The sequence below is a fragment of the Maylandia zebra genome, linkage group LG10 (assembly GCF_041146795.1).
Source record: "Maylandia zebra isolate NMK-2024a linkage group LG10, Mzebra_GT3a, whole genome shotgun sequence".
NCBI classification, from domain to species: Eukaryota; Metazoa; Chordata; class Actinopteri; order Cichliformes; family Cichlidae; genus Maylandia; species Maylandia zebra.
In genome coordinates this window covers 25,517,760-25,538,088 of record NC_135176.1, presented here as the reverse complement: position 1 = coordinate 25,538,088, position 20,329 = coordinate 25,517,760, and the positions used below count along the sequence as shown (strand labels likewise).

The window sequence follows — 20,329 nt, the reverse complement described above, 5'->3', positions numbered from 1 at the left end:
TCCACACAGAAGAGTAGGAAGAGTTAGAAATGTAATGTTACAAGTGAGCTAACAGAGAGATCCTGATCAGGACGTTCAGCCCTTTATCCAGTTCACCATCTGACTGTTAGCTGAATGTGTAATAAATATGAAGTAAATAAATGCTGTCTCATTCAGTGCAAAGGAAGCAAACTATTTTTGACTTCTATTTGATGCACAAAAGCTAAAGAGAATTTATAATAAATGAAGAATAAATCAACATAATACACATACAGCTGCAAAGCTGCTCATGTGATCAGCCCAAGTTATTGATATAAATAAAGCTCAGCTGAGTGTGTAATTTTATTTTTAAAATATATATCCTAGAGAGAAAGCTCTGAGTGCTGTGAGTAAACTAACTTTTTGTACTGGTTTTACTGGAGCAGCTGCAGGTTCAGGATGGCTGTTGACCGCATGCATCTCAGTGACTGGCCTGCCGGTGTTCACCTGATCCATCTGATCCTGGTACTGCCGCTGTGGACCGCGTGGAGACAAAATGTCACAACATCCATGCAGAGCCTCTCATAAACATGCAGACGGTCAAATGATATCAGATTATGTATATTTTGCCTCCTCCTGTGTCTTATGTTTTACGGAGTCGTGGCTCTGTGAGGACATCCCGGACTGCGCGCTCAAGCTGGAGGGCTTTCATCTGCTTCTACATTAATAGTGGCTGGTGCACAGATGTAACAGTGATTGCTCAGCACTGCTCTTCCTCTCTGGAATACCTTTTTATTCACTGCAAACCGTTTTATTCTCCGCAGGAGTTTGCTTCATTCATCCTGGCCGCTGTTTACATCCCGCCAGATGCGGATGCGCAGGCAGCTCAGTGCGCACTCGCGGAGCAGATACTGCACATGGAGCGGACATTCCCGGACTCTCTCATCATTGCTCTTGGGGACTTTAACAAAGCCAACCTGAGCCATGAGCTTCCCAAATACAAGCAGTATATTAAATGCCCGACCAGAGAGGAGAGGACATTAGACCACTGTTACAGCACGATCAGCGGGGCCTATCGTGCGGTGCCCCGCACTTCACTCGGACTTTCTGACCACGTCATGATCCACCTAATCCCCGCGTACAGACAGAGGCTGAAGCTCTCCAAACCTGTCGTGAGGACCAAAAAACTGTGGAGCAACGAGGCTGTGGAGGAGCTTCGCACGTGTTTGGAGTCTACAGACTGGGACACAATGAAGGCTGCTTCTAACAGCTTGGACGAGTTTACGGACACTGTCACCTCCTATATCCACTTCTGTGAGGACAGCATTGTGCCATCACGCACCAGGGTGAGTTATAACAATGACAAACCCTGGTTTACTCCTAAACTCAAAAAGCTGTGGCTGGAAAAGAGAAAGGCGTTCAGAAGCGGAGACAGGGACTGCTACAGAGAGGCCAAGTACAGGTTCACTAAAGAAGTGGACATTGCTAAACATCAGCACTCTGAGAAGATGCAGCAGCAGATCTCAGAGAATGACTCGGCCTCTGTGTGGAAAGGTTTTAGGAATATCGCCAACTACAAGCCTAAAACCCCCCACTCCACTGATGACTTGCTCTTGGCCAACACCCTTAACGACTTTTACTGCCGTTTTGACGAGCCATCAGGCAGCCTTCACACCTCCAACGGCCCCAACAATAGAGACACTTTGGACACTCATTCCCCCACCTCTCCCCCCTCCACAGAGCCATCACCACCTTCAAACACTTCACCTACAACACCCCCCTCCTCACCCCACACAAAAGAGGATTTCACACCACCTCCTCCCACCACAACTCTTCATATTCATGAAGCAGGTGTGAGGAAGAAGTTTAAGAGTCTGAATGCTCGAAAAGCTCCCGGCCCAGACGGTGTGTCTCCTGCCACCCTCAGACACTGTGCAAACGAGCTGGCCCCAGTGTTTTCTGGCATTTTCAACTCCTCACTGCAGGCATGTCACGTGCCTGCCTGCTTCAAGTCCTCTACCATAATCCCTGTCCCCAAGAAACCTAGGATCACTGGACTAAATGACTACAGACCCGTGGCTCTGACATCTGTGGTCATGAAGTCATTTGAGCGCCTGGTTCTCTCCTATCTCAAGACCCTCACGGCCCCCCTCCTGGACCCCCTGCAGTTTGCATACAGAGCCAACAGGTCTGTAGACGACGCCATCAACATGGCCCTACACTTCATCCTGCAGCATCTGGACTCCCCAGGAACCTACGCCAGGATCCTGTTTGTGGACTTCAGCTCTGCCTTCAACACCATCCTTCCAGACCATCTCCGAGGCAAGCTTTCCCAGATGAATGTGTCTGATCCCATCTGCCGGTGGATCACTGACTTCCTGACGGACAGGAAGCAGCATGTGAGGCTGGGAAAGAATGTCTCGGACTCCTGGACCATCAGCACCGGCTCCCCTCAGGGCTGTGTTCTTTCTCCTCTGCTCTTCTCCCTGTACACCAACTGCTGCACCTCCACCCACCAGTCTGTGAAGCTAATCAAGTTTGCAGATGACACCACCGTTATTGGACTCATCTCGGACGGGGATGAGTCTGCCTACAGGAGGGAGGTTGAACGTCTGGTGTCCTGGTGCAGCAACAACAACCTGGTGCTGAATGCCCAGAAGACAGTGGAGATTATTGTGGACTTTAGGAAGCACACCCCCCCCCCCCCCCAATCATCCTGACTGACACCCCCATCACCTCTGTGGACTCATTCCGCTTCCTGGGTACCACCATCACCCAGGACCTGAAGTGGGAGCCCACCATCACCTCCATCATTAAGAAAGCCCAGCAGAGGATGTACTTCCTGAGGCAGCTGAAGAAATTCAACCTGCCAACACGGACGATGATGCAATTCTACACCGCAATCATCGAGTCCATCCTCACCTCCTCCATCACCGTGTGGTACGCTGGAGCCACTATCAGGGACAAACAGAGACTGCAGCATGTTGTGCATTCTGCTGAGAAGGTGATTGGCTGCAGACTCCCATCTCTGCAGGACCTGTACACCTCCAGGACTCTGGGGCGTGCAGCTCGGATCTCAGCTGACCCTTCTCACCCTGGACACAGTCTGTTTGACCTGCTCCCCTCAGGCAGGAGGCTCCGGTACATTCGCACCAGAACCTCTCGCCATAAGAACAGTTTCTTCCCCTCTGCTGTTGGACACATGAACAATAACCGTATGACTGTTCCCACCACTAACACATGACCCTACGCTGTGTTCACTGCATCGTTCCATGTTTGGCACTGATCACCACCTGCACTCATGTATATATCTATCTACTTAGCACTTTTAATTCTTATTTTTATTTTCATGTCTATTTAAGCGTAATTTATGACAGTATGTTTGCACTTGTAAACCTGCTCAACATTTGGCAATAAAACCCTTTCTGATTCTGATTCTTTTAAAGACAGACTGACTGTGCGTGGTTTTATTTTATCAGGCTGTTCTGGAGTGTCATAAGGTGTGGGATGTCATACGGTGATCTCTCCACACAGGTAAAATATAAGCTGCTGCGTTAAATTCAGTCCACCCATAGAGGTGATGGGCAGGACTGAAGACCTCTCAAGCAATGACAGCTAAACATTTGATGGAGACATTTTTCTAAATGACTGTATGAGGCCTGAGTTTAGTATCGCAGTTATATGCAAAATCTTTGTCGAGTCCTGCTGCTTATGAAGCTGCCCGATCTTACACCTGCGCCACAAACATACGTCTGATCTGAAGGGTTCTTGTACCTCAGCAGTGGAGATTCTCTTTTCCACTTCTTTGATCTGGTCTCTGCAGCTGTTTCTCGCTGCTTCCAGGTCTTGATTTGGGAATCTGCAAAGAAGTCAGATATCACACATAAGCCTGAAAACATCTGAGCTATATCCGGTCCATTCCAACATCAACACCGGCCACTGGGAATATTCACATTCCCAAAGCACCAAGACCTTAATAAGATTCAGCTCACCGAGGCAGAGCCAACCACTCTTCACTGGCTCAGTAAAATGACGGTGTAGGAGTGCATACCAGGCCGGCATGCAGTCTGGTCTTATGGCACCAGACATAGCCCTACCTCACTCCAGTGCTTTAAAGAAAATCCATTTAGTTTGAACAGGAACAAATTCCCATTCTTTTTAACTCACATCACTGCTGCGAAAAGCTTCATAAAGAAATTTTAAAAAGTAATTTTCATCTGGTGCATGCAAAAAATAAAAGAGTGCTGCAGACTTAATTTATTTTTGCAAACACTGGACCTTTAAACACAATATAGTATAGTCCCTTTTGTTACTTTACTTAATTACATGCATTGTTTGACTGAGCAGATTTTACTCAGTGTCTTGCTACAGATTAGGGCTGGGCGATATGACCCAAAATTCATATCTCGATATTTTTTAGCTGGATGGCGATATAAGATATATATCTCGATATTTTTTTTAAGCCATAAAGTAAGAACAAAAAGAGTTCTTAGTCAAAGCTGTGTCCCAGATGTCACACAGGCACTTTTATTAACATACAGCACAGATGTACATGAAAAATTACTCAAAATTAAATTATGAGCATTCATTAAATAATAATGCTCCATAAATAAAAGAAAACAAGGTTGTTTTTGTGCTAAACAAAGAGCTCACAATTGTGCAGTCAAAATGTAAACTAAAAGACGCTGAGCGTAATAACAAAGAGACAGATTTTACAGCTGCTCTGTTCCCAAGTTTTACTGTGTGACTGATAGCCTGGAGTTTGAAATCCGCTTCATAACCACGTCTCTTACAGGTGCCATTTATGGTCCTTATACACACACAATACGGTAATATTACGTTGATGCACAGTACGTATCACTCCGCGAAGCTCCTCGGTAGCCGTAATGCGCCGACAATCTATCAAGCGGTGCAGCTCCGTAGCTTACCAAAGTCGTACTCAAACATTTTTGACAGATTGCTGAACGCCGTGTACCACATAAAATCGGTTCGCGGCCACCAAGCACAACCAGAATTCATACATAAGGCGCGCTATCAACTTTTGAGAGAATGAAAGGATTTTAGGGTTAGCGCTGTTAGCTCGTTAGCGCGGTTAGCTCGTTAGCATGTTTAGCTCGTTAGCACGTTGACGCCGTCCAGCCCCACGCATGGGGCGATGCGCAGTAACTCGTTAACGGAGATTTGCCGTGTCCGTCTTGTCGCTGCCTGCACGTGAAGCGATGGGGTAGGAGGGGGAGTTGTCTTCAGTGAAGGCGAGGCGGAGTAACGTTGCGTAGAGACAAAAGTGGACGAAAGAGAGGCAAACTTGCGGCTCCACAACTATAATTATAACGTAACAGACTATATCGATATAAAGGATATTGTCACATCTTATATCTCGTATAAAAATATATCGATATGTTTTAAAAACTCGATATATCGCCCAGCTCTACTACAGATTACTTTTGGTACTTTAAAAACAGCAAAAGCACTTCAACGTTTCGAGGTCAACTCAGGCTGCTATGAGGCATTAGTTCCGTTTCTTAAATGACTTGGCTGACGCGTACTCTTTCCTGCTCTTACCTGTGTAGTGCTTCATCCAGTTTGTTCAGCAAAGCCTTGGCGTCTGCCAGCTCTTTGTAGAGGCCGTGCAAGCTCTGATCCCGACTGCTCTCCATTAGCGACAGCTGGTGAAGTAACACAAGCGGAGGATGGGTCGTCATTATTTCAAGTCAGTTTTTGAGTCAACAACGTGCCCCCAAAAAAAACCTCTACCAGCAATAAATAATACATTAAAATAAACATTTCTTGTTGCTAAAAGAGAGCTGTGAGGGACTTGAAAAACATCAACATATGTAGTCAGAAATAAGATGTATCAAAGTGTAGGCAATACCAGAGCTGTGTGAGACCTCCTGGTGGCCGAGCTAATCAAGGCTTTACATCGTTTGATCTCATCCTCCAGACTCATCTTTTCAGCTGCTAACTGATTACTGGAGGGGAAAAAAGGTGAGAGAGAATCTTAAAAAAAAAGAAGAAAAAGAAACTTTCACTTTAAGTTTCATTGTCCTGTCTTACCTTAGCTCCAAGAAATCATTCAGCTTGGCTTCATAGCTGGTTTTCTTCTCCTGGATGCTTTGGGCAAGTCTACAAATAAAAAGACCACAAAATTGAGGAAATTTAGAGATTAATGTAAGAGCAGCCACGACACAGAGAATGATTTAAGATAAGATTTAAAGTCTTACCTCCCTTGTTGCTCCAACAGTTCTTCTATCTCCTGCTTTAGGGACCTCAGTGCTTCCTGATTGGCTTTCTTCTCCTTCTGGTCCTTCTTCACCTCATCCTCTAGCTTCTGCTGGAACAGCGTCAGCTCCTTATTGGTTACCTTGATGAGAGAGAAATTATTAATTAAAATACAGACACGTTAAGTTTCAGCTAATGACATTTGTAAATGTCAAATGTATTGAAATTACTTGAATATTGGCTGTGATCTTCTGCACTTCCTCCTGTAGTAAAACGACGTCTTCTCTCTCGCCTACATTTACTTTGTCATTTGTCATTTTCTTGATCTGCTGCTCCAGCGACCTGTTGCTCTTCTCTTGCTTGTTGATGTCACCCTGGAGAAAATATGAACAGTAAACGACAACTTACTGTAAATACTGAAGTAACACTAGTAAATCTTCATATTTTACATTGAATCCATGCAAGTACAGTGACTTATAGTCTCTCTCAGTGCGAGACTGGAACAGATGTTAAGCACTTATAATTTGTGCAGTAGATAAGACTACTACTACTATTATTATTATTAATTATATTTACTCACAGTATAATTATTTATTTCTTTGTTTTCTGTAACAACTGTCTTGTTTTCTAGTGTACTTACCTTTAAATATTTGTCTATTATTATTTATAAATATACCTCAAAATTACATTACAGGGGATTTACGCTCTTAGTCTTAGCCATATTGTAAAGTGTTACTGAATATTTTAAGCTTCAGTAAATAAAACTCCACTAACAAAATACTTGCTATGAATCACATTGCTGGAGGCTTTCCTTTTATGGGAAAAACTGTGACTGACCTGGGATTTCTCAAAGCCCTCATGAAGCTCCGTATTCACCGCTACACTCCTCATGGCCTCCTGGCATGTCTGAGGCCACAGCAAACACAACATTTCAGACAGACACATAGCAGTGTGTATTTATGTACATATTCCACTTAGTTAATTAAAAGAAACAAATGTGTTGGTGTTGACCTGCACTGCTGCATGGCTTGCATGGCTCAAAAAGATCTCATTGGTTGTCACCGATGTCCCCAAAGTTGCATTAGTTTCCCAAACTCCACGGTTAAACTCAGAGGGATCAAGATACAGATCCTCGTAGCCATTGGGTGAAAAGTTATTGTCTGGCTCCTGATCATCACCGTTACTCCAAGCAAAGTAGGACCCAATCACTGGCTGGTATAGGGGCTGAAAACCAGATGCATAAGGATTTGGGAGCACTGTATAGCCTTCAGTCTGTGCAGATGAATAGTCATGCATATAGCTTGTGAAACTAGTTTCATCGCCTGTATACAAAACAGGAGATTCAGAGTTATCGTCCAGATCAGCTATTTCATCCAGATCGTCCAGGCTGGCTCCACGTTCAGCCTGCTGCAGGGACACTGCATGCTTCGCCAGGCCAATACACCTCCCGATCTTTATGAAGCGAAGGGAGTCCAGGAGAAACGGCTCGAAGCCCCCAGCTGCTTCGATCTTTCGCTTAGCCTCAGAAGGGAAATTTTCAAGTTCACCCACCAGCAGAGGGTCTTCAGCTACCAGGGCACCATGTTCGTCCAAGATCTGAGCAAAGTAGCTGCAGGGGGACAGACAGTCCAAATATTACTCGCACTTACATATGCTCACATAAGAAAGCGTAAATGTAACCTCTTTAATGTGTTTGCACTTACTCATACAAACTCTCTTTTGTTGAGTCAGGGTTGTTGTCCAAAATATGTTTATAGTGACTTCTGTGTCTCCTGCTGTCATACTGATCCTCAAATTCCGCCACTTGGTCTCGAAGGTGGCTCGGCACAGTGAACGAATCGAGCGTGTCAAGGAATGATCTGTAGACAGAAAGCTTGATTGTTACCAACAAGTTTCAGCTAAAACAGTCTCTGCATGTCCATGAAGACAAAGGAACTTACAAAGAATCATCTTCAAAAAACTCTTGGTCCCACTCATCCCTTGGATTAACACTTCTCATCCCAGACAAAACAATAACACCCTGAGAGGAAAACAAGGAAGAAACATTTTAGTGTGACGCTGCATAAATTAATTCCTCTTACATGCAACAACTAATATTGCAACCTCTGACCTTTGGCTCTTTCTGTTTCTTTTTCCGGCCTCGACTCTTAGCTTTGATAGGAGAATTCTGAAGGAAGAACAAGTGTGATGAGCATAAAACTAAAGCTCCAGTTTGGTGTTGTCTACTCCATGTTTGTTACTGAGAAAAATCAGTTCACTTTAAAAGGAATAGTTTGACATTTGAGGAAATTACTTGTGTGGACAAACCAAGTTGAAGGTTTCAGCCAAGACTTCCAATAAAGTGCTGTATTTACCTCTTTAAATGCAGCATTTACCTATGACCAGGTAAATACTTAATTGTACTACTACAAATGTGCTCCCAATTCAATTCAATTTTATTTATACAAAGCCGAATGATAACAACAGCCGCCTCGAGGCACTTTATATTGTAAGATAAAGACCCTACAATAACAGAGAGAAAACCCCAAAAATGAGCAACCACTTGGCAATAGAGAAAAGGAAAAACTCCCTTTTAATAGGAAGAAACCTCTGGCAGAATCACGCTCGGGGAGGGGCAGCCATCTGCCATGTACAACTGGAGGTAAGGGAAAGGAGACGGGACAAAAGGAACGTTGTGGCAGCCATTACTCAACCGTGCCTCCAATTGAGTGTGTGTGATAGTTAGAAAGCACTCAAAGGTTTAGAAAAGAAAAAGTTTATATTAATGTGTATATGAGGCTTATGGCGAAAAGTCCTTGTGTGCTCATTTTGAGAATCCACAACTAATCCCTGCTCTAAATCATCTATGGTGATAGTACTAAGTAAAGACCTCCTTAATATCGGTCTCTCTCTCTCTCTCTCACTCTCACACACACACACACACACACACACACACACACACACACACACACACACACACACACACACACACACACACACACACACACACACACACACACACACACACACACACACACACACACACACAGGAGTCCCATCTGCTGTTTAAACCTTCAGTTTGGGAGGGGTAGCCAATCAGAATAAATCTGGTTCAAAGGGGAGGAGCTCAAATGTACTGTTTTAGGCAGAGGACAAACAGGCCTTTTGTCCCATTTACCCTCCCCTCAACTCCAACTGGTCATGGCAAATGTTTGCCCCTCCCTGAGCAGGTACTTCCTGCTAAAAAGGAGTTTTTCCTTCCCACTCTCACCAAGTGCTTGTTCAAAACACCCTAAAATATAGTTTTAGTACTTTCCTCACCACCAGTGTATTTCTGAAAACGTCAAACTAATCCTTTAAGTTTATAGACCTGCAGCCAGATATATTTTAGATTTCCAAAAACCTTACATTTTGACTTTCATCTGACTTTTTTAAGACCGAACAATGCCCATCTGAAAAACAAACAAAATAAAATCATGAGGTAAAATGAAGGCTCTCCCAATCAAAAGTTAGTCGAGCTCAAAATACTCACCCAACATATCAAAATATTCATCCAGAATAGTGTGGCAGGAGACATACTCATCCCTATGCTCGTCCATAGTCCAGATAAAGAGCCTCATGTCATGTGGCGGGGCCTGTTTAAGGTATTCAGTCACAGTTAAGCCAATGCTTGAAAATAACTCCGGGCTCGTGCCCAACTTCTCTATAATCATATCCTGCAAAGGTCCAAATTTTAGCAGAAGAGACAAGTCCAGTTGCTCCAAGCGTCCTGCGTAGCGTTCAATGAAGCTCTGGGCAGCATTCAGACCTGCAGAAGAAACAGTAATCCATTTAACAGTATGAATACCTTAAAAAGCAACTTGTAATGCAACAGAAACTCTTCTGACACGTATTTCAGAGTATCAGATTAAGTGGATAAACACCAACCTCCATCATTGAGCCGGTGCGCCCAATTGCTGAGTTTGGGATTTATGTTCACACAGCTACTGAGCTCCTGGATAAATACACGAGCCAAAACCCGGTTGTTCCTCTCCAGCAGCAGCTCAGCAACTTGTCCTAAAGTCTCTAGCTGCTCCTGCTGCCAGTTCAGCATCCTTCCAGCTAGCTGGTTCCCCCTAGCAAAGTCCAGCTCCAACCAGGGTTTCAGACTGCTGAAGAGAACAGAAATATGGAGGCCATTCTCCCCCCTCAGAAGCTCCACATTCTGGTTGATCTGCAGAAGAACTCGATCTCTGTACACTAACCAGACTGAAACAAGGGAAACAGACAAAAGGTGAATCAACAAGTGTTTGGGTTGAGAAAAGTCAAAATGTTAAATTCTAACTAAAGGAAACCTTTTTAACAAAAATTTTAACAAAAGCTACAGGAGGCACCTTTCTGCTGACTCGGAGCTGCCGAGTCTTGCTGCTGCTGCAGAATCTGCTTATCCTCCTTATCCTGAAAAGACACTTTATGCTGCTTCCTCCTTAGGTTGTGCTCCTCCTTTGATTTTAACTTCTTCAGACTGAAAAACAGCAAGAAGTAGTACAGATTTTCAGAAAGCAGCTGCACGTGAATGTGAATCATAAAACTCCGGTCATGGTTCGATCCCCAGGTTCTCCGATCTGCTTGTTGAAGTATTCTAGGAGAGAGAATCAACTCCGAGTAGTCCCTGATGCATTCACTGGAATTTCATTGTGCGTGTGAACATCAGGCCAAGTGTTAAACACAAAATAATAAAAATACTGGCGACGGCCAGTGTTCACTGAGACTCAAACCTGTCCAAGATTTTTTTAGTAGACACACTTAACTTGTAACTTCTACACTGAATCACACTTTGTAGCTGAGCCGTTTGAAATAGAAGAGCTCTGCAGATACTGTGACGCAAATTTTAAGAATGTCAGAAAAAACAAATCAGCACACCGGTCTCACACGTGACTGAACGAGCATCTTTGGCAGTCATTGCAATTTGGGTGTTTAAAAGCCCTTACTGGTCAGGGAAATCTTTGAGCTTGGCTTTAAGTGAACACACAGGACAGGCATGCAGAGGAGTCAGCTGCTTGTAGGTGTGAGACGGACACACTGTCACTTTATAAATTCAAGAGGGAGTTACCGAGTCCCTGCTACAGCCAAAACAGCTGCTGACACTAAAGTATAAGCAAGAGTGTGAAATAACCAGAACATCTAGCTGGTAATTATTAGCTAGTAGCTACATAGTTGTTAATTTTTTCTTAAGTTCACAAACATCTAGAATGAACTCTGTAACTTCAGCCTCACCTTGTACATTTCTGATTCACCTTTGGCTTCTTCACAGTCTGCGGTTTGGGGACTGCAGCTTCAAACTGAAAAGACAGAAGAACTCAAGTCAACAACAACTCTGTGACTCATGACCAGAGTTTCTACGCCACCCCCTCAAAGAGCTTTCGCCTCTCACCTTACACTTCACCACGCCCGTCGGACAAAAGATTGTTATACTACAGATCTGACCGATGCAGTCTGGAGTCAAACAAGCTTCTTGCAGCAAATCCTGCAACACAAAAACAAGTAGGTTTGTTCACAGCTGGAAATTGTAGCTTCATGATAACAAGAAAGCAACAGAATACACAGAAGGATGATGTAACAAGGTCTAAATTCACCTTTTCACTCTTTTCTGAGAAGGCTGATGCTTTCAGGGTCTTCCAACATGTGACGTGATATTCAACTGTGCAGTCCTCACAGCAGCATATCCGAATGAAGCCCTTCATAAAGTAGAAAAACACATTATGGTTTCCATCTTTTCTATCTTTCTTTAAACTGTGAAAAATTGACTGGATGCTGTTTACTTTAAAATCTGGGTCAGTAAAGTAGATTTCAGCTTTCACTGGGCAAAGACATTTGTCAAGGCGACAAATGGCATCAGGAAGGGGAGGAAACTTGCACAACTCTATAGCATCTTCCAGAATTTCCTAAAACGAAAGAAAACATGAGCAATGCTTGATTCACATCACACATTTGTTAAAATATAAAGCACCTGAGACTCACCTTGAAACAGTCTGGCTGTGTTTCTTTGACAATCTCTTTTGTCAAAGGCCAGGTGAGTTTACCAGGTGTTATTTGATTCTTGACCATCTGCAGGGAATCTAAAAACTGCTCCAGAGCTACTGCAAACCTGCCAGAAGCAGAAGAATCCACACATTGTACAGTTTGAAAATCCAAAAGTCAGAATCAGTGGCAAAACTGCTGTTAACTGATGTTAGTTGTGTACCTGTTCTCCCTGAGATATAGCTTGCCAAAGGCGTAGTAAACTAGACACTGAAACGTCCTCTCGTCGTATGATTTGATCTTCTCCAGCAGTTTTTCTGCTCCTGTCAGTTCCTACATATGAACGACAACCACATATGAAGTGAATGCAACAAAGTCCACCTTGTTCCACTTTGCTACTGAAAATATTTCCTGCCTTAACTGCTTTATCTATCAATCAGGAATTCTTTTTGCAACAAGGATGTACGGTGACTTAGCTGTAGTCCCTGGTGCAGAGTTGTGCTTCTGACAAAAAATAAAATTTGACCACTTTGCTTAAAACTTACCTCCGGCCGGCCGATCTGTATCAGGGCTGACGCATGGCCAAACAGTAACAACAGCTCATCTATTGTTGAAAGTCCAAGTTCCTGAGAAGAAGGAGAAGAAAGGACATTAATCATTCTGTTGAAACTGTAAATCACCTAAAAGGATTAAGATTAAAACCTTTACTTAGTGCTTCAAAAGTAATTGTTTGTACAGCTTAGGGGAGCAGAAACTTAGTTTCTTCCTCACAAGAAGAGTTGAATAATCTCACAGGTTCCTATTGGGTTTTTCTTCTTCTTAAATTGTTTATAATGAAAAGTGAGAGGGAGCATGGTAGAAGAGGAAGGAAGTGACTCGCCAGAATAGGCTCCCTGCTCTAAATCAGCAATTAACCACAGTGAACAACTCACTGGGGCAAAATCTAAGAACCTCGACCTAATTTCAAACAGAAACTTTTCATTTTTAATCCCAATTTTAAATAAAATTAAAAAAAAAAAGATAAAAAACATTTATTATCCTCAATTTACATCTTAGGCCAGATCTTTTAATTTTTCTGACTTTTACAAAGACAAAAATATTTCTCAAAGTTTTCTGCAATATTTTATTTACTGCCATCCTTTTTTTCTTTTTTAAAATCTTGCACTTTGACGGACTTTGGTCTGTATGTGCGTATGAAGAGTGCTATGTACATAAAGACAAATAATCCAGTTAAGTTTCGTTTCAGTGTTATGTCATCATCTCTAGAAAGGATCAGTGTAGTCACACCTGCAGTTAGTGCAAAATGCGGCGGTGCGATTTTTAACCGGTAGTAGGAAATTCGATCACATCGCTCCGGTTCTGGCTTCCTTGCATTGGCTTCCCATTGAATTTAGGATTCGTTTTAAAGTCCTTTTATTGGTTTTTAAATCTTTAAATGGTCTGGCTCCTGTCTATTTATCTGATTTGCTGAAGCCACATGTTCCTCCTCGCTCGCTCCGTTCAGCTGAGCAGCTGCTGCTGTCGGTCCCTAAGTCGCGGCTGAAATGCAGAGGAGACCGTGCCTTTTCAATTGCGGCTCCGATGCTCTGGAATAACCTTCCCCTCCAAATTAGACAAGCGTCATCAGTGCAGGTCTTTAAGTCCAGATTGAAAACCTATTTTTATTCCCTGGCTTTTAACTCTGTAGGAAACTGACACCTTCTTATTTATTTTATTGTATGTAATGATTTTATGGTATTTTTAATTTGGTTGTTGTTTTGATCTGTGTTGTTCAGCACTTTGGTCTGCCTGGTGTGTTCGTAAAGTGCTATACAAATAAACGATGATGATGATGATGATGATGATGATGGTGTGAGAAATGTGGAAAAAACGAAAATTTGTACACAACACTGCAAATCTGCAGACAAACTAAAACTATTGACACATTTTTTTGTAATTGGAGTTCATTGGGATTCATACTTTAGCCTTTAGCATACTTTAGTTTAGCCACAGTAAGAACTAATATTACCTTGGTTGTTACAGTTTCCAGTAAGGTCAGCGCCCTGCTGAAGGCCTGCTCTGCGTTGCGGGTACGGAGGTCAGCCATTGCAGTGTGAGCATCTTCCACCAGAGATCTGAACTCTTTCAATCTGTCGGCTTTACCGTCAACCACTACCTGGCTCTGAACAGAGGATGGCCACTTTATGTAACGGTACTGCTGATGACTTTGAAGCAGTGCTAAATGTGAGAAACTTACCTGTTTTCCAGGATGACTAGTTTTGCTCTTTGATTTCTTCTTTGCTGTGGCGTTGGACTCTCCCTTTTCACTCTTTGAAAGCGGCTCGCTTCAGAACACAAAAGTTTTAAATTATGCTTAAACATTTCCCCTGCTGAAGTTGTTTTTCTGTGCTTGACAGTACTGTCCAATGGAGCCAAAGGTTGTGGTAGAAAAGTGAGACAGTTTTTATGGGTTATTAATAGTAGTGTTTTCACCAACCTTTTAGATGGTTTAAGGTCTTTACTGTTGCTGTTCTTCTGTGGAGTCCTTTCAGTTTTTCCTTGGGAGAGAATATCAGACTTTAAAGTGGACCTTTTCTGCTTTTTCCAAATTTCCTATCTTACACACACAAACTCTTACAAAGTTCATATTAAACATACAAAATTCTAACTAAGGCCATCAGTGTTTATACAGGTAATCTCTGAGTCCCAGAGCTCAGTGCCTCAGACTGCTTTAAACTGACAGGGACAGAAAGGGAGTCAACAAGTTTGTTTCAGCCAGAATATGGACCGAGTGGCTGCAGCAAGGCCCAGTTTATGTTAAATAAGGAATATATTCAATTGTTACTCAAGTAAAGCCTAATCTGATTTCTGATCCTCCTAAGAGGAAGCAAAGTTTCACCTTGATTTACTCATGTGAATGCAGTTATGTTTGAGCAGCTGAGTAACAGCAACAAGAAGAGATAACTATATTCCAGATATCAAAACATTTATAAAAGTGACCAAACGGTCCTGTAACTTTCTTCACTTTTCTCCAAGTTTTTTTTTAAAGCCAAGTTGAGCCAGCTGCCCTCGAACACCATCAAAAAGGCCTCAATTTCTGATTGTGAGTGCTGTCAGGAGTTAATCAACAGTCTGTCAGAATCACAGCTGATGGGTTTCACTGATTTGAACAACAAATATCTGAATTCACAGCAACTCAAATTTGATTCTATTCATGTCATCAACTGCAAATAAGCCTAAATTTGTATCACTTCATGGTCATCATACATATTCATGTCATGTGGCAATTTAGCAATAAACTTCAAAATAAGCCTCAGAGCCTCAAAGGGTTAGTTTTCCATACTGGAAAGTGCAACTATATGATGAAAGATAAAAACCAAACTGATGAAAACACACTCACTTGTTTGCTTGTCCATGTTTACTACCTGTTAACACACAAATAAAATATCAACTCTAAAATTAAGCAACAAAACATGAGTCATACTTTTAAAATGTGACAAAACTAAAGCTGCAAATTTTCATCATCTGAATGTTCTTTTAAAACCACCACCATTAAAATTTAAATCGATACCAAAGAACATCTATAGCTGAAGATCATGAGACCATAGTTATCAATACATATACATTTACAAATATGCATAAAAAGGAATTAATAATCAATCGTAGAATTAAAAAAAAAAGGAAAGAAACAGAACACTGAAATAAGAAACTGAAACAAAAACCGAAATCAAAGTCAACTTAAATGTAAACGCTTAAAACAAAAACTTAATTGAAAGAAAAAAAAACAAATAAACATTACAAATACTGTTACTCATTTTCTTTCTTGCCACTTCCATTTTTCTTTCACATATAAGCTCTTCTGTATTAAAATATCAATATTTTGACATTTCCCCTTTTATCTTAGACAAACAGACTGAAAACTAAAGTTTGATTACAAAATACAAAAAAGAACCTGAATTAAGGTTTTGTTCAGCATTTTTGATTGAAAACTGGATTATCAGAATTACTATTAATCGTTTATCAATTAAACCACTCTATTAAAGATTTAATTCACTTAATATTTCGACAAAAATACTTAAAAATCTTATCCTTACCTAACAAACTAATTTATTATTCTGCTTTACTGACAACCTCAAATGATGCGTTACAAACCTTTGGGGACGTGCTGGCAGCTGGATGACTCTTATGAGATGGTGTCACGAGGCCAAGTCTTAAACTGTGAAGAAAAAATAAAACTGCATGAAATAAGAATTTTACTAGCGGTTATTACCAAATGCACAAAGCACATACATACCTTTGACCTTGCTCTAGTGGTCCAGCTGAAACCAGAGAACAGAAATATCAGTTTGAATTTGGAGGGATATGACAGATTATTTTTTCACTAAAACCAATAACAGGATCTTAATTGGAAGGTAAAAAGTGGAAACATTCAACAACAAAACAAAAAAAAGCAATAACCCTTTGCCATTAGCCACTGTAAGAAGACAGGGTTTTTAAGTTTACCTGAGACATATCCTCGAGGTGGGCCTGGATGAGCCATTGGATGTGTCGTTGTGTATTTGCAGAACTGCGTTTCCAGATCTTTGACTCCCTCGTGGTCATCTTTACAGAGCATCTGGGCCAACTTATTTGCTTTTATTGCCATTTCATAGTGTCCCAAGGAGAACAAGGCCTCACAGTAACGGTAGTGACCCTGTACAAAAACAAGAAAGAGGATTTCTTCATCACAGCAGCTGTTTGCTCACACAGTTCACATAATAATGCTCAGTGTTGCTGTTCAGATAAGGTACTGTACACTAAAGCCAAACACAAAGTTACAAGCATGGTGGGTGGCAGTATAATGCTCTAGGGCTGTTTTGCTGGTACATTGCACAAAGTGGATGGAATAATGAAGACGGATGACTACTTCCAAATTCTTCCACTTCACCTCAAATCAGCAGCTAGATGTTTGAAACTTGGACACAGCTGGGTGTTCCAGCAGGACAATGTTTTGGAATGGATAAAGCAGGCTAACATTAAGCTTCTGGGAATGGCCTTCCCAAAGCCTCAACCTCATCTCCATTGAAAATGTTTGGACTATTCTTAAAAGCCGGTACTGTGCCAGGAAACCAACCAATCTAAATGAACTCTACCAAGAGAGGTGGTTAAATACCCAGCCAGAATTATGCTATGCACTTGTTGATGACTACTAAAGGCATCTGGTCACGGTGCAACTTGCAAAAACAAAACTAATCCAAAGAAAAGTAATCAAAATCTGTTGTGACACAGACTTCAGTCTACTCTAATAACAGAAACTCAACAGAAATGAAAGCAACAGTGGAGCAGAAATTTATTTTACTGAATATGAACTCAGAACATTACAAACAAAGATTATAATTAAGACAAATACCTTTGCCCACACAGGTTTAATCAGAGTGGCACGTTTTCCATCGCCGACCGCTTTTCTGAAAAGTAAAAATAAAAAGTTTGGATCGAAAGATCCACGAGCTTGTGACTTGCTCTGCTTCGCAAAAACAATCTGCAGTAAAACACGCCTCAGAATGGGTGTGGCGTAGTTTTACAACAATCACAGGTGCAAAGTGAAAGCATTTATGACAAGTTGTTTTCAGTAAGTTTCGGGCACAACTTCAACTTATCCAGGTACACAGAGAAGAGGATCAAATGTGGAGAGGTTAAAGCTCCAGCAACGCTGGTTTTACATACAACAACTTGTTTTTAAAAAATCTGATGAATGTGTTTCTGCGTGTGGTTGTTATGCGTAAGTGCTTCCAATACTTTTTGGAGTATCAGATAAGGGTAATAATGTCCTCATGTGTATTTGAACTAGATGGATGGCAAACCTTTTAGAACATGTCTGTTTTTTTATTCGCTGAGAATAAATAGAAAGTCCACTTATTCTTTGGTTTAGGTCACTTCTGTCTTGGTTGAAGACAAAAGTGACTTCCTACACAAAGAAAGTTGGTATTAAAACATCTGTCAGCCTAACAGCTTTTTAAAAAGGCCAGTTTCAGTTAAATATTGACTTTAGCTCAAGATTAATTAAATAGGGTGCCAAGTAGGCTAGAAAGTACACAAAGACACAAAGATCAACAGGAAACGTACAGTGCTTAACAAACCTATTAGGCCACTCACCATAAAAATAAGAGCACAAAATATATTAGAAATGAACCAAATTCATATTTTTGTACCCAAATTTGAGCCGGAGCGCTGGATATCTCTGAGGAGTCAGAAATTAATCAAGCAAAACATTCAACCACTGAAATTATTTTTCTGTTCAGGGATGTAAGTGAACAATTAAGAAAAAAAAAAAAAAAAGGAAAAAAAAGTGTTTTAATATCCTCTCAGCTGTTTTGTAAAACAGAAAATTTAAAAAAACGATTAACAAAAATTATGTTTTAGCATTAATAATAAGATTTTGACTAATGAGACTGCGCACACTTATTGATTAACTACTACAGAAATATAAAAATTCCCAATGCTGTTAATTTAGGGCAGCTGTGAGTTAAAATTTACAACCTTACATTGGGTGGTGGTATAATCAATTTATTAAGCATTGCTTTTTCTGCTTTTTATCAAACAGAACTGTGGCAAGTGCTCCAGAATGAGTGGTACTTACTGATATTTCTTACACCTGATAAAGGATAGGGCTCGGTTTCCATAAAGTTTGTGATTGTCAGGGCTGGGAAGAGAAATAAATTAATTTCAACTACAAAAGGCACAACTTTTCTTTTTAGTGGACAGATATGTAGAACATGTTTTTTGACATATTTCCATGGATTAAATACACTCAGTGACAAGCAACATATTTAGGCTGTATTAAGAAATGTACAGCCACAGTCACATGGGCTTAATGGCCGGCCAACAACACCCTGGCAACCAGTGGTTGCCGGGGGGGTGCATTCCCACACTGGTTGGACAGTGGCTACTGGAGGTCACAAGGTAAAAATTGGTGTCAACAGCCAGCAACCATTCACCAACCAGTCAAGGTGAATATACATTTTTCCCTAGAAGCCAGTGGTTACTGAACAGTCTCTTGGCATATGTGACCGACACCTTATCCATCTCACTATGATGGTGCTGCAGTGTATCACAGTTGTCATAAGGTAAAGGCATGGCACTAAAATGTAATGTCAGAGAAGTATTACTTACTAATATTCGATGGCTTTAGAATAATACTTCACCGCTTCTTCATAGTGCTGTTTCTCAAAGTGCTCGTTTCCTTTCTTCTTCATCTCTTCACTTTTCTGGGGGAGGAATATATTTATTTCCACTGGCAGTAGAGAAATGCATTCAAACACAGGAAGGAAATTTTTTATTTTTTTTTTAAACAGCATTAAATCCATTGAGGAAGCACTTTAAAGTTATTGAGTGTCTGAGGTTGTTTTCAAGCATGTTACAACAAGTAGACTGCCTGCTGGGCTCTACTAATGAAGCAAGATTTGTAGCTGAGCAAGGTCACGTGAGGACACGCATGCAGCACATTGGTGTCCTGTATGAAATAAGTTCGACATAACCAGGCTTCTTTTCTGTTAGCTGACTGTTAGCTTGACATAAGTTTAAATCCCAGTCAGAGGTAATGGATATCCATTTCTATATTAACCAAGTTTCAGTTTCAGATTACCTTTAATTCAGTGTCAGCTTATTTTTAAGCTTTTTGATTTTTGTCCCCAATCTAAATTATTTGATGTTTTACTTGCTATGCCACAATATGATCAACATTCATTGTGTTTAAAGTTATAAACTTGGAATAATTATGTGCCTTTATGTCCATGTTCGAAGATGGATACTTATCTTTAATGTGTAGCTTTTATTCAAACTGTGAAGCACTCGGATACTTTTCAAAACACCATAAAGATGGAGTTAGAAACCTTGTTAAACTATTACTACTACCACTAAATTTTTTAAAGAGCAACTCACTGATGACTGTAAAAATTTAACAACGTCAGAAATCTGCTTAGTAGCAGCAGCTAAACAGGCCCAAAAGAAGTGGGGCAGGGAGAGAGGGTAGAAGTGACCTGGGAATTTATAGTCTGACCATCAATAGGTTTTAATCTGGGTTTCAAGTCATTTTTTGCATTGTGGTCTTTGGTTCTCCTTTTGTTGGTTTGCAAAAAAATATCCTTGATATTCCAAACCTGTCACCTCTCCTGGTAAACACTGTCAAAGTATCAGAAGCCCCTTTCTTAACTGCACT

General features: G+C 41.2%; 1 protein-coding gene across 2 annotated transcripts in view; it reads right to left on the bottom strand.

Moving 5' to 3' along the window:
• Positions 1–20,329, bottom strand: part of ttc3 (tetratricopeptide repeat domain 3) — a 30,595-nt gene that overhangs the window by 3,161 nt on the left and 7,105 nt on the right. The window contains exons 9-41 of one of the 2 annotated variants that reach the window (XM_004561797.4): positions 19,285–19,379; positions 18,752–18,814; positions 17,525–17,579; positions 16,639–16,828; positions 16,430–16,454; positions 16,288–16,351; positions 15,536–15,560; positions 14,633–14,693; positions 14,393–14,480; positions 14,165–14,317; positions 12,702–12,782; positions 12,380–12,489; positions 12,157–12,283; positions 11,958–12,080; positions 11,772–11,873; positions 11,570–11,662; positions 11,413–11,477; positions 10,530–10,660; positions 10,084–10,404; positions 9,689–9,964; positions 9,565–9,608; positions 8,288–8,344; positions 8,118–8,197; positions 7,881–8,036; positions 7,189–7,786; positions 7,015–7,083; positions 6,408–6,551; positions 6,180–6,319; positions 6,013–6,081; positions 5,831–5,927; positions 5,521–5,624; positions 3,733–3,817; positions 379–492 (exon numbers count right to left, since the gene is read on the bottom strand). In XM_004561797.4, coding sequence (XP_004561854.2) covers positions 379–492; positions 3,733–3,817; positions 5,521–5,624; positions 5,831–5,927; positions 6,013–6,081; positions 6,180–6,319; positions 6,408–6,551; positions 7,015–7,083; positions 7,189–7,786; positions 7,881–8,036; positions 8,118–8,197; positions 8,288–8,344; positions 9,565–9,608; positions 9,689–9,964; positions 10,084–10,404; positions 10,530–10,660; positions 11,413–11,477; positions 11,570–11,662; positions 11,772–11,873; positions 11,958–12,080; positions 12,157–12,283; positions 12,380–12,489; positions 12,702–12,782; positions 14,165–14,317; positions 14,393–14,480; positions 14,633–14,693; positions 15,536–15,560; positions 16,288–16,351; positions 16,430–16,454; positions 16,639–16,828; positions 17,525–17,579; positions 18,752–18,814; positions 19,285–19,379 — 4,005 coding nt within the window. The remainder of the gene's footprint in view (positions 1–378; positions 493–3,732; positions 3,818–5,520; positions 5,625–5,830; positions 5,928–6,012; positions 6,082–6,179; positions 6,320–6,407; positions 6,552–7,014; positions 7,084–7,188; positions 7,787–7,880; positions 8,037–8,117; positions 8,198–8,287; positions 8,345–9,564; positions 9,609–9,688; positions 9,965–10,083; positions 10,405–10,529; positions 10,661–11,412; positions 11,478–11,569; positions 11,663–11,771; positions 11,874–11,957; positions 12,081–12,156; positions 12,284–12,379; positions 12,490–12,701; positions 12,783–14,164; positions 14,318–14,392; positions 14,481–14,632; positions 14,694–15,535; positions 15,561–16,287; positions 16,352–16,429; positions 16,455–16,638; positions 16,829–17,524; positions 17,580–18,751; positions 18,815–19,284; positions 19,380–20,329) is intronic. The other variant, XM_004561799.4, reaches the window with a different exon arrangement.